The sequence below is a fragment of the Chenopodium album genome, chromosome 5 (assembly GCF_948465745.1).
Source record: "Chenopodium album chromosome 5, dcCheAlbu1.1, whole genome shotgun sequence".
Taxonomy (NCBI): Eukaryota; Viridiplantae; Streptophyta; class Magnoliopsida; order Caryophyllales; family Amaranthaceae; genus Chenopodium; species Chenopodium album.
The window spans coordinates 78,781,196-78,798,204 of NC_137838.1; the positions used below are offsets into that span (position 1 = coordinate 78,781,196).

Sequence of the window (17,009 nt, forward strand, 5' to 3'; positions counted from 1 at the left end):
GTTCAGATCAGATCATATCAGAAAAAATAAGTTTAGATCAGATCAGATAAGTTCAAATTAAATACAAATTATTATTATTATTATTATTATTATTATTATTATTATTATTATTACTATTATTATTATTATTATTATTATTATTATTATAATTATTACATATTATTATTATTACTATTACATATTTTATTATTACTATTATTATTATTATTATTATTGTTGTTGTTGTTGTTGTTGTTGTTGTTGTTGTTGTTGTTGTTGTTGTTGTTCAAACAATAAACGATAATAATTATATTTTCATTATAAGCTCCAAATCATAAACGTTTACAAATATAATTTCCATCATAAGAAGTTTCAAATTTTCTTCGCTATATTAAATTGTACTTCGTTCATTAGGCCTTACGATTCTCGTTAAACAAATCACAATCTGCTCTTGGTTCGATTTCTATACCACTATCAATGGGTATATCCAACTCATGTAATCGAATAAAATTGTGAAGTGTGAATGCAGCAACCATAATCGCCAATTGATGTTTAGTGTCCATATTTGACATCATTGTGAGTATTTTCCATTGAGATTTGAATTGTCCAAAACATCTCAAATCATTCCAATGATTTGTTACCAGTTTGATATTGAATTGTTTCCACATTTTACGATCAAAGTACTCACTATTCTATCCCAATTAAGCTTTATTTTTTTGACAAACCCAATTAAGCTTTAAATATCCAAATTCTTTCATCTCCAAGCATATGTCCAACAATATCTCCGTACATTCTTCAGACCATGCTACCCAACCACCCATTACACTATGATAAAGAGCACTTTGGAATCAATATTTCGTGCATAAATTATAGACATTAATGTTGAATTGGCACCAGGATTATAATCAAAAGGATTCTTTTGAAATAAATGAACTAAAGATAAAATATTAATTGTGCTTTACATTTTCATCGATATTACTTGCATTAGGTCAAATGTAAAATTCATAAAACAAATAAATGTATATTTTCCTACATTATCTAAAAAAACAATGGACAAATGATAAAATTAATGACATAGAGTCTTGAAGTATTTACCTATGATGGAGATAAAAGACAAATAACCTATTGAAAAAATGAATAGAAAAATATTTTAGGAGATTGATTTAGAGTGTGAAAATTATGACACTAAGATGTTGTTTTATATAGGAAAATAGAGGTGTTACCCATAGTTGTTCGGAATATTGAAATATGAAATGATAATTTTCAATTCAATTTAGTCAACCATTTTTATTACCAAAAAATTTGTAAAATTCCCTATAAAGCTATGACAAATTTAATCTGCAATTTAGGTTTTTTAGGATCCCATTTTAATACTTTCTTATAAACAAATTCATTTATGATGTTGGATATTGTAAATAATAAAATTATCAAATATTACAAGTACATTACCTTATAATATCTGATAATATTAATACTTTTAGGTTTCTTTTAAAATATTTGTAAGGGATCTAAAATATTTTATAATAATAATAATAATTTTCCTATTAATAATAATAATAATAATAATAATAATAATAACATTAATATCTTTTTAAAAAAAACATTAATATTGATTAAAATAAAAGTAGAATATTGAAATAATTAAAATAAGTTCAGATTAGATCAGAAAAAATAAGTTCAGATCAGATCAGATCAGAAAAAATAAGTTCAGTTCAGATCAGATCAAAAAAAATAAGTTCAGATCAGAAAAGATAAGTTCAGATCAGATCAGAAAAAATAAGTTCAGTTCAAATCAGATCAGAAAAAATAAGTTCAGATCAGAAAATATAAGTTCAGATCAGATCAAATCAGATCAGATCAGATCAAATCAGACCAGATCAGCTAAAATCAGGTGAACTAAACAGGGCCTTACTCGTAATCGGTAATTCCCTTTATACCGTCCATGTAAGAGGGTTACGAAGGACTCTGTAATAGTGAAACCAGAAGGGTGATAGCGGTTATATTAATGAAAACTATTACTCCGCAATATTATTAATGACTTTCATTGAATTAGTAAGAGAAATAAAACAATAAAGTGTTTGTCCCCTTCTCCTGCTCTTCAAAGTTTAGGGAAAAAAAGGAAAAATCGTTGAGGTTTAAAAAAATAGAGGGAGTATAATAAAATGGATAGATTAGGTGGTTGAATAATTCTCGATCCTTAGAGTCAAGATCCAAGTTTGAACTCATTCTAATAAAATATATGTTCGTGACATGTTATAAAGCTATTTGGTAAACAATGGGAAGTAACTTTTCATTATAATTTCTCAATGTATTACAGAATATGACTTCAGAACGACTATTCACATTTCAAAAACTATTTCTGAAAACACTTTTTATAAAGAAAAGGACTAGAGGAGTGTAACTTATGAGTAATGATATAATAGAGGAGAATTGAAGCTCCCTCAATCCTCCATTGAAGCTTCGTCTTTTCTCCATCCTCCATTGAAGTCCCTCCTTCTCCTTCCCTCGATCTCCACCATTTTACACCTTCAATGGAGAACATGCTCACCACTATATCTTTGAGGTTAATCAGCCATAATTTCACAATTATTCATAGAAATTTTCGATGTGGTGGTGCCACCAGTGGAAGGTGGAGACATGGTGGAAATAATGGTGTCGATGGAAGGTATACATGGCGTAGATGATGAAAATGGTGGTGTCAATGGAAGGTGGGTAAACCTAGGGAAGGAAGGAGGAGGATGGAATTTGAAAACGACGTTACCATCTCAAAAAAATTATTTGGCAAATAAATAAGGACAGAGGTAATACTTCATAATCGATAGTCAACACTCAATAGTGCATATGTCACCCATCATAGTCAAAAGTTGAGGATAATACTTTATGAAATTACGATTACTATACCACTGAAGTAACGAAGTAAGTTGATCAAAAGACCAACGACAACGATCCCTTAATTTATTTTTGGGGAACCTATTATATACACCCGGGTGTGCATAAAGGTAGGTGCACCCAAAGTTTTTTTTTCCCCTTTTTTTTTGCTTATTTGATATAATTTTGCTCTTTTTATTTGAAAATTAAATGAGAAAAAAAAAAACTCATATTAAATAAGTACGAGTAGTGTAAAATATATTTGAGTGTACCTTATACCCGGATGTATATAACAATTTCTAATTTGTTGGGTGTTCCCTCTCAAATGACACTATTATAGTATCACAATTATTCACTTCTCTTCATACACCTTGGTAGAGGACCTTGATGTTTTCCGGGAGGATCATTATCGGAGTTGGATCTGATATCTTTTTTTCGAATTGGGTCGAATTAGAATGGAACTCAAATTGAATTGTCATCCCTGCTAGACCCCCTAGCAATTTTTTTTTTCAAGCACAAATTATCTTTAACTTAAGGAAAGACAAAAATTAGAGAGCTCTTACATAGAAAGAAGAGAATTGGGGGTGAAAGCAGCAACTAAATCAACATCTTTTTCTGAACTAATTGAAGGCTTTGATGATGATGATGAGGTTGATTGTGAAGCATAAATTTGAGATAATGAGTTCAAGTAAGTTTAAATAAGAAATATATACATTATAAGTTCATATTATTTCCAGTAAAATTCGGGTCGGGTCAATAACAAGTTGGGTTTTTGTGCGTATATAATTATTTATAAATTAACAAATTACATAATACTGCGTATTGTATTAAATTACATAAAACATTGTTTTTCATTGTTTTTATCATAATGTAATTATCACTTGAAACTATATGCTATACATCATCAATTTAATTTTTGTGTTAGATTTGGACCTTGACTGAACCTAACCGGGTCAAACTCGGTACAAGTCGATGCATTTACGACCCAAATTGACTGAAGAATATGTGATTTGGACATAATGGCATTAAAGGTTAATTAATTTCATGACCAAAAAATGTGAAAATGAGGAAATTGATTATTTGCAAAAACAAGCAATACCCAGTTCATGATTACATTATTAAACTGGGCTAAATTGAAATGTATTTTTTTTTCAGAGAATTATCAATTGATATTACAACAATTTCAGAGTTAGCAAAAATGAAAATTTGAAGCTAATTACATTAATGGTGTACCTGGAAAACAAAATGTGAAGAACAGACCATGACTTGAGAGAGGTGATTGATAGTAACATTGCCACCGGTTCATAGTCTTCATACGCACCAAGAGTCCAAGACCATTTAATTTAGCAACTAAATCATATTATCAAAAGTGTTCTGTTTTTTTTACCTTAGTCACAATTTTAACTAATAATGTAAAATGTTACAGCTTAAGATAATAGACTATAGGAGTATTTCCAACCTAAGTAGCTCATGGTCAAGGATCCCAGGATGTTCGTTGTGGTTAGGACCTTGGGTTGACCTTAGTGTCATGGCACTTGAGATTTGAAAAGGTAGTATTTTGCTCACACCGACTTCCATCAACGTTGTGTACTTGTTTACCGTTCTTTTTCCTAGGCCCTATGCTGCATTGCTACTCCCATTTTCAGCTTCCTCACCTTCTTCGATCCGGTTTGGGTATTTTATGGTGGCGGCAAGTTCATGACTCCCAAGTAATTCTTAACGGGGTTTGTCTTGTTCTTTTCGACCAAATATTTGCGGTAGCAGTGCTCTCTTTTGCATAGGTCATATTAATTACCAAAGCATGTAATGAAATTTTAGTGTGTTGTATTTTAGTTCCTTTATTTTAGCTTAGGTTGTAATCTATCTATCTATATATTATACTAAAAGACAAGCGCCTCAATGTGAGGATGACAAATGTCACTCTCTCATTGGCTTATCTTATGTATAAAATAAATCTATATAATTACTGTGTACATATTTAAGCATAGTTATTTTTGTTAAACTTCAAACAATAAAAACAAGTTTCTATACATGCATAAGATTTTCATGATTTCCTAACATAAATATTGATTTAATTTTTTATAATAAATATATACTTTCCAATACTGCAAATAATCCATAAAATCTTTCCAATCTTTATTTATAGTTAAGTTAAAGAATAATAACTAATTTGAAGCAATATGATTAAAGTGGCATAATTAAGGAAACAAATATTTCGTATTTTGAAAGGCTAATATAGTTTTTTTTTATGAAAATTAAATAAAATCGATAATATTTAGTTTGACGTCAATTATGAAATCAATACAAACATTTAAAAAAAATCAGATGTACAATAAAATATTGTGCACCTATTATAAAAGCTGCCCTGTAATGAATGAAAGTTATTTATGCTTTATTGATAAAAGTTACCCAAAATATCAGATGTACAATAAAATATTGTGCACCTATTATAAAAGCTACCCTGTAATGAATGAAAGTTATTTATGATTTATTGATAAAAGTTACCCAAAATAATGTAAAAGTTTTTGATACAAAAGTTTTTAGTGTAAAAATTACTTTTATCGTTTGTTGTACTCCTTGAATGCTGAGCCGAAATGTTGTCTTGGAAAAAAAATACATAATCTTGAACATAAATTTAATTTTAATCGGCCTTTCATTTTCTATACAATGTCTTTTACAATGACCTTTTGTTTTTCTTGCATAAAAAAAAATAAAAATAAAAAACTAAACCAATAACCAATCTACACAAGAGGAATAAAAGTTAAATTGAATTAGACATTTGACGGAAAAGGGATAAATATAAAATATATTATAACTATTACTCATGTTTTAAATTGTAATATTCGTATTAACAATGCAATTACTTATAATTTTTTTTTTTAGAAAAACTAACATTTTGATTTAAAAATCGTGCATTGCTCATGTATTATACTAGATATACAACAATCATGTGCAATAATTTATGTTGTTTTATACATAATAATACTTTTAACTATAATAGTATGTGTATATAATATAATATTTTTATAATATAAAAAAGTATACGTATATAATATAATATTTTATAACATGTGTCCTCCATACCAAGTGTAGTCCCAATCACCACTACACCAATTGGTTGTTGGTGTAGTGGTGATTGAGACTACACTTGGTAGGGAGGACCAGTGTGCTCCCCTGCAACAACAATCGGAAGGGGAGTGGAACCTAATAACCTAGAACTGATCCTCAAATCTAGATTAGCCCAAAGGGTGAACCGGATAGAACACCCAAAACTCAATGCATATATGACGGGAATTAACTTATCCTTTATCTATCTTATACAAAACTCCAAAGTCTATTTTTTTTTTCAAAATATGATAATAACATTTGTAAATTTTTGTTAATATGAAAGATATAAACCTATCAAAATGTATATATAGTTAAATTGTTTAATAACTTATATCGAATGCGTAGTTTTATTAAAATTATTTGCATGTAATCATTAAATGTGTTGGATGTTGTGTAGCTATGCAATGTCCAAAACTTTAGTTGAGCGACTTTGATTTAGTGATTGTACGGTAAAAAGATATTGACTTCGATCTTGAAACCTAATAGTCTAATAAATTCTAAATAGAAAAATTAAAACAAAAGGAAATGAAAATAGTAAATGGCTTTAAATATTAAAATAAACATAACCTTTTAAATCAATTTAGCGAATTCAAGAGACAATTTTAAGGCATTTAAAATTAAATGGGGGAAAATATATGTAAAAAGAACATTTTTAGATATATAAATGTTCATGCACTATTATAAGAGTTTTGTTAACCTTTTTATAATTAAGGTAGGGATAAATCTTAATAATATATATTACGTATATTTTATTTATATAAAATTATTAGTATCCATACCTATATACGAAGTATTTGTGTCGTATACTATATTTAATCAGTTGTTGGTTATATATATGACTATTATATAATATATAGTTTTTGGCACAATGCTTAACTTAGGAAAATATATGTTCTGGTAGGTCAAATATAAGGTTATTATTGTGTCTATAGATTTAATGAGTGCGACGGGTAAATAAAACATGTATATATTAGATTGATTGTAGCTACTGATGCGGATGGTATGATAAGAAAATTTTAGTTTTTTTCTCAATAGGAGATATAAATAAATTAGTCCACTTCTTATATAGCTATGTGGAGTATTATTCAATTATTTTTCAATTAATAAAATAACATTATAAAAAATTAAAAGAAATTCAAATAACATAAAATACTATTCAAATAACGTTCCTTTATTTTTTTTTATTGACCATTAGTACAAGTCCTTTAATAGTAAATGAATTACCTTTGTTTTTATTTTTATTTTTCCTACGGGTTTGATAATTTGATTAAATTTATAATCCGTGCATCGCACTGGCACTATGCTAGTTTGCTCATTATTTATAAAATTCTCTTTGTACCAAAAAAAAAAAAAAAAAAAAAAATTCACATTTCAGAACACTTGTTATCGAAGAAGTGAAGTTGTAAAAAAGTGTAAAAACCCACCAAAGTTCAATTTCCCTACTAAAAGTGTCTCAATCTAAAATTCCAACTCCCAAACGTTTAAAAAGTTTCAAACACTCCGCCAAAAATGAAGAATTTCCCAGAAAAACCCCATTTTTCATCATCATCAACAACAGAAACAACAATCACAACAACAACTGAATTTCAAACAGTTGTTGATAATTGGGATAAACCCTTTTCAAACGAAGAATTGGAAGCCATTGAAGCAGCTTTTGAAGCTGCAACATCAACAATTTCTGCAACCCCTTCATCTTTTTCGTCTTCCTTCAAAACCCCACGTAGCAGTTCTTCAGTTAACGGCGACGATGACCCTAATACCCGACCCACGACCCGTCGTCGATTGCCGGGCTCCATTTCTTGCTCAAATGGTGAATTGGGTTCAACTCCGAATTCGGGTTCTTTCGCGCTAACCCCGTGTTCAAGAAATCGGGCCTTCCACCACCAAGGTAAAACTCATTGGATTGTTTTGGAATTTGGGGTTTGTTTGATTTTATAAATTTGGTTAATTTTGTGTTATTGCCTGGAATTTGGGATTTTGATGGATTGTTTTTAGAATATTGGTATTGTGATTTGTGGGGATATTTTGTTGTAGATGTGATGAATTGAATTTTGTAACTTTGTTTGTTAGGCAGTGTGAAAATGAAGTATCCTGCACTGAATTTTTGTGGCCGCATTGTGTATTCCCGGACGACGGAGGAGGTAGAGGAAGCTACATTGGAGATTTTGAAGTTTCTGGAGGCTAGGAAATGCGAAACAGGCAGGGCTGTTCTTGGCCTCGACATTGAATGGAAACCTAGCTTTGATCGAGGTTGGTTTATGTGGTTTTCTTATTTGTGCTTTGGTGTTTCGTTTGTAAGATTACCAAGCTCATATCTATATGAGCCTATTGCTTGTCTGCCATGAGAAGCATGATCAGGCGCTACAACTTTGTTCTTGGGAATGTTATTTGACTTTGGATTCTAATGGACTAACTAAAATGATCATTATAAACTCTGTGTACTTCTTAACAATGGTGAAGTAGCTTTAATATTACCATGAGAATAAGATTGTATTTATGACCCTTATCCATCTTGTGTTGGAGCCTATCTAGAGGTCTCGAGGAATGTTGTTGTTGATGTTATTATATCAGTGCTTGTGTAGTTTAGGCTTAGGCACCCGATCTATCATTGCTGGAAACCTTTTAGCATGTTATTTATAAATATGTGATTTAAGCTGTTACTATCAGTTTGAGGCAAGACCTTACTTCTTACCCTCTGATTGTTTGCGGCATTGTTCATGCTTGTAATTTCTTATTGGAGGTATCAAGTAGTGACTGTTAGCTTTTAATTACCCTTAGTTCAAACTACGATAGACTTTGATAGTTGTGACTTGACGAAGTGCTTCTGAACGTAGGATTTGCAGTTATGCCATTAGCCTTTAACAGGACAATAGGTTTGTATCATCTGGCTTTATCTATGGATGGAAAGTTCCATACACAAACTAGGATGATTGAATCCTGACCCTTTGGGCATAATTATTCCAGATTGGTAATTGATTAAGATACCTTTGAATCGTTGATTCGTTGACAATAGTTGAGAAGGTTTAATGTGCACTAGGCGATGGAGTCACAGGGCTTAGGTGTGAAGCGCAGTTCTTAAAGTTGTGTATAAAACAGATTGCATACATGGAATTAATGCAGCCTGTAATTCTCACTGTGCCATTTAGTGTCCAAAAGCGACTTGCCGAGATCTTCATAAGTGCTTGGTTTCAGTGCTCTGTCGAGCCATTTCAAACACTGGTTTGAGGTGCTTATCTGACAAGCAATATTCACTTGTAAAAAGCTTGCCTTTGACTTAGATAGTTAGATATATGTTTCATTTTTGTTTGATCTTGTACATTAGACGTTATTAGGGACATGAGGCGATTTGGACAATGGAACCATGTTGAAAGTGCATGGTTTGAAGAAAGGGTTTTATTTACCCTAGCGAGTAGTTTGATGACATCATAACAGTAGCCTTTAAAGACGTGTTTTATGACAACTTTTGCTTTGAGGATCATTTTTTCGAACTTGTAAATATTCCCATTTCCATTGTGGCTTGTAACCATGGGCATATATTATCTTTGTTGCTTACTTGGAACTCCCCCACGTCGTATAAGTTATCTTTGATCTTAGTCAGGTCTGTAATTTGATGAGATTATGCTTACTTTGGTTCAAAAGCTTAATGCGTCTTACATTATGCCTGAAAAGCTGAAATGATTGGAGATGCTGTTCTATTTGTTCTTCTTCCTAGGACATCTCTAAGTATGGAACTAAATATATCCAAATTATTAACATTGGGTTTTTTCCTTGAACTTTAGCAGTTAATGCCAAGCTTCTTGAGGTCCTCAATTGACTATTTTTTTGACATTTGGCTTCAGACCCCAAATCTCGTCTTTGGCAGTAGCATAACTTATTTCGGGTGGTCTTACATGTAAGCATTAAACTTTTTTTCTTCTGAGATTACTAAAGACAACCTTTTACGATATCTTCTTGGTCATGCACTATATGGAATTAGTCTTTGGGGGGTTGGAGTATTGAATTTCTTACAGTATTATTTCCATTTGGGCAACGTGACCATGTCCCACCAAATTATGGACTTTGCAGTAGAGACTAGGTTACCATTGTGATTGTGTTCAGTGCACAACGTCCTTGCCAGTGACCTTGATATTCATGATACCCTCTTGTGAGAGTGTGAGATCATAATCTCTAAAGGGTGACCTGTGATATGTTTTCTTTGACAACCCACATGTTGTGGTTAGATTGAAATTCTTTCGAACTTTTATGTTCTTCTTATTCCCTTGAACTTGGCATCATCACAAAATACTGCTAGGGCCAAGCCCCTAAGAAGGTATGATCATCCTGATATCTCTTTTGTATCAGTAGTGTCATCCATTTGGAGGGATTTCTAGCCTTTGGTTTGACAACTGTGATAGAGTTAGCTATGTTCCCTTGAATACTTGAGACTATGCAATGGCTCATATTGTGAATTTGAATATTATGTATGGTCACAAGGCCCCTTATGTCACATATTTGGCACTATTATAGCTTTTCAGTTTTCCTAACTGATAAATTGTGAGCACAACTCATAAGGGACTGTTACATAATAGCATATAAGATCGATGCAGGACTGTAACCAAATTGACCAATGTTTATTGCATCAATCTTGAGTTCTGACCTCGATGTAGTATGCTTATGCAATGCATCAGCCTTTGGTTTTATTCCCTCCATTGATGTTTTTTTCCAAAATTATTGGGTGGAGTATATCTTTCTGTTCTTCACCTTATTAATTAAATGTAGTGTGCAGTTTATTGGTTTATATCATCTTTTTTGTTATTTTGCTATCTATACTATAACTTTTAGTGTGCAGTTTATTGTTTTTTATCGTGTCTTTTGTTATTTGCCCCCCCACACATTCTAAGCCTCAAGCCCCATCGGCCTATCCCACCTTTGTCCTTCCATTTGGAAACCCAAAAACCATTATTACATCCTTAAAAGCTGCATATTTCAGCAAGTATGAGCAAATTTGAGATATCAAATCAGGGGAATAAATGGTATTTGCAGACATAAACTTCTGATAGAGTAGTATGATCCTGAAAGATCATGGTTAAGGGATTGATGGTGGTTGAGCTCAGTCATTGAAGCTTTTTATCTAAAGTTAAATGGTGGAACCGTGGAATCCAACTGCTAAAAGACCACCACAAAAATATCCAAACAGACTAACCTGACCACTGCAACACAGCCCTAGAAAGAGATGAAGGTTGGTTGGTTTCTCAGAAGCAATAGAGAGCAATGGATCATCATCGAAGTCAGTAAGAGACAAAGATGGTGTTTGGTTGAAGAAGGATAAGGGAGCAGATGATGAAGAGAGAGAGAGAGAGAGAGAGAGAGAGAGTTTTTCGAATGCTTTTTTTTTTTTTTTGGGTAATTGTACCAATTATGTAACTTGAATTCCCTTTCTTGAATCCTTTCTTCTCTATTTCCTTTACCGAGGTAGGTGACTTAAGAAAAATAATTTTGAGGGTGCATTGGTGCGAATTCATGAGCTAAGAGATGAATTTGATGTCTTTGTCCTTCAAATATGGCTCGCGGGGTCCCTTAAAAAGCATAGGAAGCATCTTATTGCCTAACCTAGGCGAGTCCAAAAAAGTTTTGGAGGCCCAGATTGCAAACACGTTTTCGAATCATTTTTGGACCCAATGTAATAACTAGATAAACTCAAGTGATGGTGGGGGCATCTTGGGCTAGCAAAAGGTTGTTTGAAACCACATACTATTTATTACATAAAGGCCTAAGGTGACCTAACATAAATGACAGGAGGCTTATCTATAACTAGCTAAATTAATGGTTAAGAGCCAAAGTGAATGGTTTCAACAACCTAAAGCTAGTTTGGAACCATAATAGTCTATTAATAGGATTTTAAAGTATCAAGAATGAGTTTGGTTCGGTGATATGACTATTTAGAAAATTTGTTACTATAGTAGTAAAGAGTTTTATTACTTTGTTCAATGATATAAATTATAAAAATTGTGCTCTGACAAACATTTTTTAAGAAAATGACCACCCTTTTCTAACCATTCTTATATTGAAATTACTACTTTTAACAAGATGAAAATTGTTGTAACAAGGTACGATAAGGCCATGGTAGGCCATCTTAGACATATTTATGAAGGATGCAAAGTCGTGGGCTAAGATATGAATTAGATGGAACCAACCACTAAATAGGCCTCACGGGGTTCCTTTAGAAGCTTGGGATGTGCCTCAATGTGTCTAACCTTGCTAGTTCGAAATTGTCCTTCGAGGCAAAATTAAAGGTTATACATGAAATTGAACCTTCAGAGATTTTCAAACCCTAGTTCATGAATTTATGTTATGATGGGGATGCTTCTTGTGATCACAAATGGTTGTTTGGAAACATGTACTCGACTACTCCTAGTTAGTCACTCAGTGTCTCAGTCCCATCTTGAGGTGGCCTATATAAATGATGGAAGACATGTCTTATAACATTCTAAATTGATAGTTAAGAGCCAAAGTTGATGGTTCAAACCACCCAAGTGGCTTGCCGGGTTCTTGTGGGGTCTAAGGGAAACACCTCTTTCTCTATCCATTCTGGCCGGAAAAGTTGAAAAAAAATCAAAATTGAAGGTTATAATCCATGTTTTAAGACCAATTTCAGGAACTTTTTCAAAGTTGAAGTGGATGTGGGCTTGTGGAGGGTATCTCACGGGGCGATAATAGTTGGTTTGGAACCATAACAGGCTTATCAATAGGGTTTACAAAGTATCGAGAATGAATTTGATTCAATGATATGACAATTTTGAAAATTTGTTGCAGCGGTAGTCAAGGGTTTGTCTCAATGATATTAATGACGAAAAATGTGCACCAACAAACGTTTTACAAGTAAATTACAACCTTTTCTAACCATTCTTACATTGAAATTTGTGCTACAGGTATTCCACAGGGAAAAGCTGCAGTCATGCAAATATGCGGGGGTATGCATCATTGTTATGTATTGCATATAATTCATTCTGGAATCCCTGGTAGTCTGCAATCTCTCCTTGAAGATTCTACATATATCAAGGTTGTGAGTTTTATAATTTTGTGCTTCTAAATTGTATCTCTTGTGAACCTCTTCTGTAATAGTGAATTAATTTTGTACTATTTACAGGTTGGAGTTGGTATTGACAATGATGCTGTCAAAGTCTTTCATGACCATAATGTGTCAATAAAATCTTTGGAAGATCTATCCAGTATGGCCAATCAAAAGCTTGGTGGTGTACCTAAGCAGTGGAGTTTGTCTTCACTGGTCGAAACATTTACTTGCAAACAAGTACATAATTGGAACCTCTTGATTTACTAATTATTGGTTATTGCCTCTCTTAAAGCTCTCTTTAATGCTGATGGTGTCTTTAACTTTCATTCTTTAATTGCCTTTTTTATATGCTCCAATTTCTTCTTGTTGTTTTATGTTCATCAGAAACTTTGCTCATCAGTTTCTTTCTTAATTCTTACAATCTGTGTTTCATTTTTTAATTTTTTTTATTTGTATGATTATTCTAAGATAGATGATTGTCATAAATTGAAGACATGATGCAGCACCTTGCATTTTCTCATGGAGAATTTTATTATAGACATTGTAGATCATACCCAGATTTGGGCTTGTTGCCCAGACCCTATCAGTTATGGGAACTTAGCTACTCGTACTTTTCTTCATATACTTACAATTTTTTCCTTATTTCAATTTGTTATAATTGAATTGTACTGAATTTCTTGAGTCATGAACCTCGGTTTTTCATTGCACGATTACAACAATTTTCGTTTATTGTGAGAATCACATCTGAAAAAGTATTTTTGTAGAACTTCTCATTCGTAACAGATTCTGCTGTTAGCCATGTTATGTGCCTTGTCTCTTCCTTAATTAGCCTTAGAAATGAAATCCGGTGAAGATTATTCTGTGTCATGAGTAACTTGTCAAAGGATCATTATGATACAAAGATATATGATACAAAGTTGTTGTAAACTCGTCAACCTGATGCTTAGTGTATAAAATATGAATGAGGGGGTTGCCAATCCTAATTTTTTTTGAAGGCTATGTCCCATTCTAATTTCAATATTAAGTTCCCTATGAAGCCTAAATTTGCCAGTTGTAACTCCATGTTTCTTTGTGATTTCTTGATATCTAATCTGAATTTTAAAAGCTGCCTCAATTGCCTTTCCCATCTGTGCTATGAAATGTTTAAACAATTGATTTACATATGGATTGAGTTCTGTGTTTGTATTCCACTGTGGTATTTGTCACCTCAGAAAACTGCTCTCCACTCCGACCATCAATTTTTTTGTGTGTTATGACTGTGGCTCTAACTGTCCCCATTACTCTTTTGGCTGTGTTATGTGCTCTTTTAATAGTAAAGATTTTGAAATTAAAGATTGTATTGTATATTTGTATGCAGCTCTTGAAGCCTAAGAAGATTAGACTAGGAAATTGGGAAGCTGATCCGCTTTCAAAGGCCCAGTTACGTTATGCAGCAACTGATGCATTTGCTTCTTGGTACCTCTATGAGGTAAGTAAAAGTCAGTTTGTTTCTCTTGTTTTAGCACTTGAAAGTTAGTCATCTGACTACGTTTCCCCTCGCATTAGGTGCTGGAGACCTTCTCAGATTTACCAGAGAATCAGAAGGAGAACTAAATTCTGGAATTATAACTTGTGACTGACTGATCACTGACTGTTATAAGTGAGCAGGTTCTATGTTCAAGGCTAAGATGCTCACCCAGGTCTTTTCTGAGCTTGCTCTAGTTATATATCATTAGTATTTTTCACAAGTCCAGTAATTTATTTGTCCTGGGACTGGCCCCTGCAAGAAGCAGGAGTGAACCCACCCATCTCATAGGCAAACTGTAGCACAAGTGCACAACATTAATTTTTTTTTTTTGGGTTTACCACTAACCCAGTTTTGAAGCCAGCAGAGATGAAAAGGCGAAATTTTAACTTTGAGGTTCGGAGGTTTGAGCTCCCACACAATTCCCATATTTATCAGTATCATTTAACCTACAGTCTGAATCTTGTTAAGAATGTATCAGTTGGTCATGAAATAACTGTAACGAACGAACAATTACTATCAGATCCCCTGGGAGTGACTCGCTCCCTCAGAAGGGATTGTAAAACACATCCCATGTTTGCATCAACAACTACTTTGTTTTTATTCAATGTATGTTATAATGTGTTATCCTTAAATTAAATGTGCCCTTGATAGTTCTTATGACTATTAAATTTTCTGACCCAGGATTTCATCCCCTGAATTCTGAGGTAATGTACCATGTTATGCTACTGTATAATCATAAGGAGCTCCATAACATTTTTCTACTCCATATTTAATTCTATATTCTTTTTTTTTTTTTTTCAATGCTGCCATTTTCAATGTGAAAGTGATTGCAGAGTTGGCACTGTTGTTTGCCACTTTGCATGTGAGTGGGGCCATTTTCTTCTTGTCAATGTGATTTTAATGGTCTTTACTTTCTCTCTCACTACCCTTTAGATGTAGGGTAGTGTCCCATGTGATTAAGGACAAGAATTTTTCTCACTTTTTATCTGTGAATTGAAGAAGAATATGACAGTTATATTGAGATAATAACAGTTTGTAAAGTTTCTGAAAAATCTCTAAATTTCTGTGATTTAGAGGTGAAAGTAGCTAATACTAGTATCATTATTTGAGGAATTATTTATCCTATTTTTCAGCTTCCATTTTTGGCAATGTTTTAGTAGAAATTTTCAAGACACAAGTACAGGTAAGAAGTTGATGGTACTTATAACTTATGTACTAGTGTCACTGTATGGAGTATGGACTACAATTATGAGTGCTGTCACAGGTAACAAATAATTTTTTTTTTTGACGGGAATTACGTGCAAATAATTTAAACGCGTATGTTACTTGGTTAATAATAGTCTTAATATCTAACACGGGGGACCATGGATATTTTATACGTCATAATAATATTGAACTACTACGTTTCTTACCATCTATAGAGAAGCTAAGCTTATAGGAATGGCCTTTAAAATTTACACTAATGTGATCATTGAGGGATAGACTATGACGTTAGTGCCTGAATTGCTTTGAATCAAACATTTGAATTTCTTGGTTATTAATATGAAACATTTTCTTGGAAGTTTGGTTGATTCTACATTGATGCTTATTCTGGACAATCTATCTTATAATTTTGGTAATATTGAAAGATTATTAAATCATAAAAATGAAGCAATTTTATTGACCTTATTGGCCCTATTTCAACTTCAAAAAAATTCATTGGATCATGAAAAAAGGGTTATTAATGATTGTTATGAAAAGGGTTCCTTCTACGCCTATGTGTATTTCCACTTTATTGTTATTTTTTTTTCTTTGGACTCATTTGGAGCTCCATAGGTGCGTGGTACACAAAAGTGTATAATACTGGAATGATTTTTTATTTTATTTTTATTAAATTATTTATAAATATTTTTTACCTTAACTTTAGTAGGAAGAGTGTGAATGAGAAGTAACAATTAATTATTTGGGTGTTTAAATCTTTTAGATAGGAAGAAAAATGATTTCACATTAATTGTCAATAAATTTTGTTATTTGTCCTACTCTTTAATAGTTGAAAATTTATTTAATAGCATATTAATTACCAACAAATAGGTTAAATTGTCTTCATCAATTACAGCATAGTGTATCACTTGTCATTTTCTTCTTCAATTACTAATTAAATTTGTAATTTATTTATTTTAATGAATAAAATTGATTTTAATACGTTTAGATTTATTCACGTGTCATTGTGATTGTATATATTCAAATTTACGTATGGAAAAAAAAATATCAAACTAAGTTATATGGATCGAACTTGGTCTTTGTAAATTATGGAGTACTGGTTATGTTTTTTTATTCCCTTTTTTCTCTCAGATTAATATTAGAATCTAAAAATAACTATACATTATAGACAATATTTAGTATTAGTATATTCAAATTAAATTCCTATTTATTGGGTTGTAATTTAGCACTTAAGATACCGTTAATTGGTTTATCTAAACTTAACAATACTTGAGGAAATCTTATTAGAACTCATAT

The 17,009-nt window shown here is 32.1% G+C and overlaps 1 protein-coding gene across 3 annotated transcripts; it reads left to right on the forward strand.

Moving 5' to 3' along the window:
• Window positions 1-7,384: 7,384 nt before the first annotated feature.
• On the forward strand, window positions 7,385-14,932 carry LOC145631230 (3'-5' exonuclease-like). Of its 3 annotated transcripts, XM_081683319.1 has the most exons (6): window positions 7,385-7,843; window positions 8,026-8,205; window positions 12,864-12,994; window positions 13,082-13,243; window positions 14,364-14,474; window positions 14,552-14,932. In XM_081683319.1, the coding sequence occupies exons 1-6, from the start codon at window positions 7,465-7,467 to the stop codon at window positions 14,597-14,599; spliced, it is 1,011 nt and encodes a 336-aa protein (XP_081539445.1). In that variant the 5' UTR covers window positions 7,385-7,464; the 3' UTR covers window positions 14,600-14,932. The 3 variants fall into 3 exon arrangements, with proteins under 3 accessions (XP_081539445.1, XP_081539447.1, XP_081539446.1); XM_081683321.1 differs by lacking the exon at window positions 13,082-13,243; XM_081683320.1 differs by lacking the exon at window positions 14,552-14,932 and having other exon boundaries at window positions 13,082-13,279; window positions 14,364-14,461.
• Window positions 14,933-17,009: the final 2,077 nt, after the last annotated feature.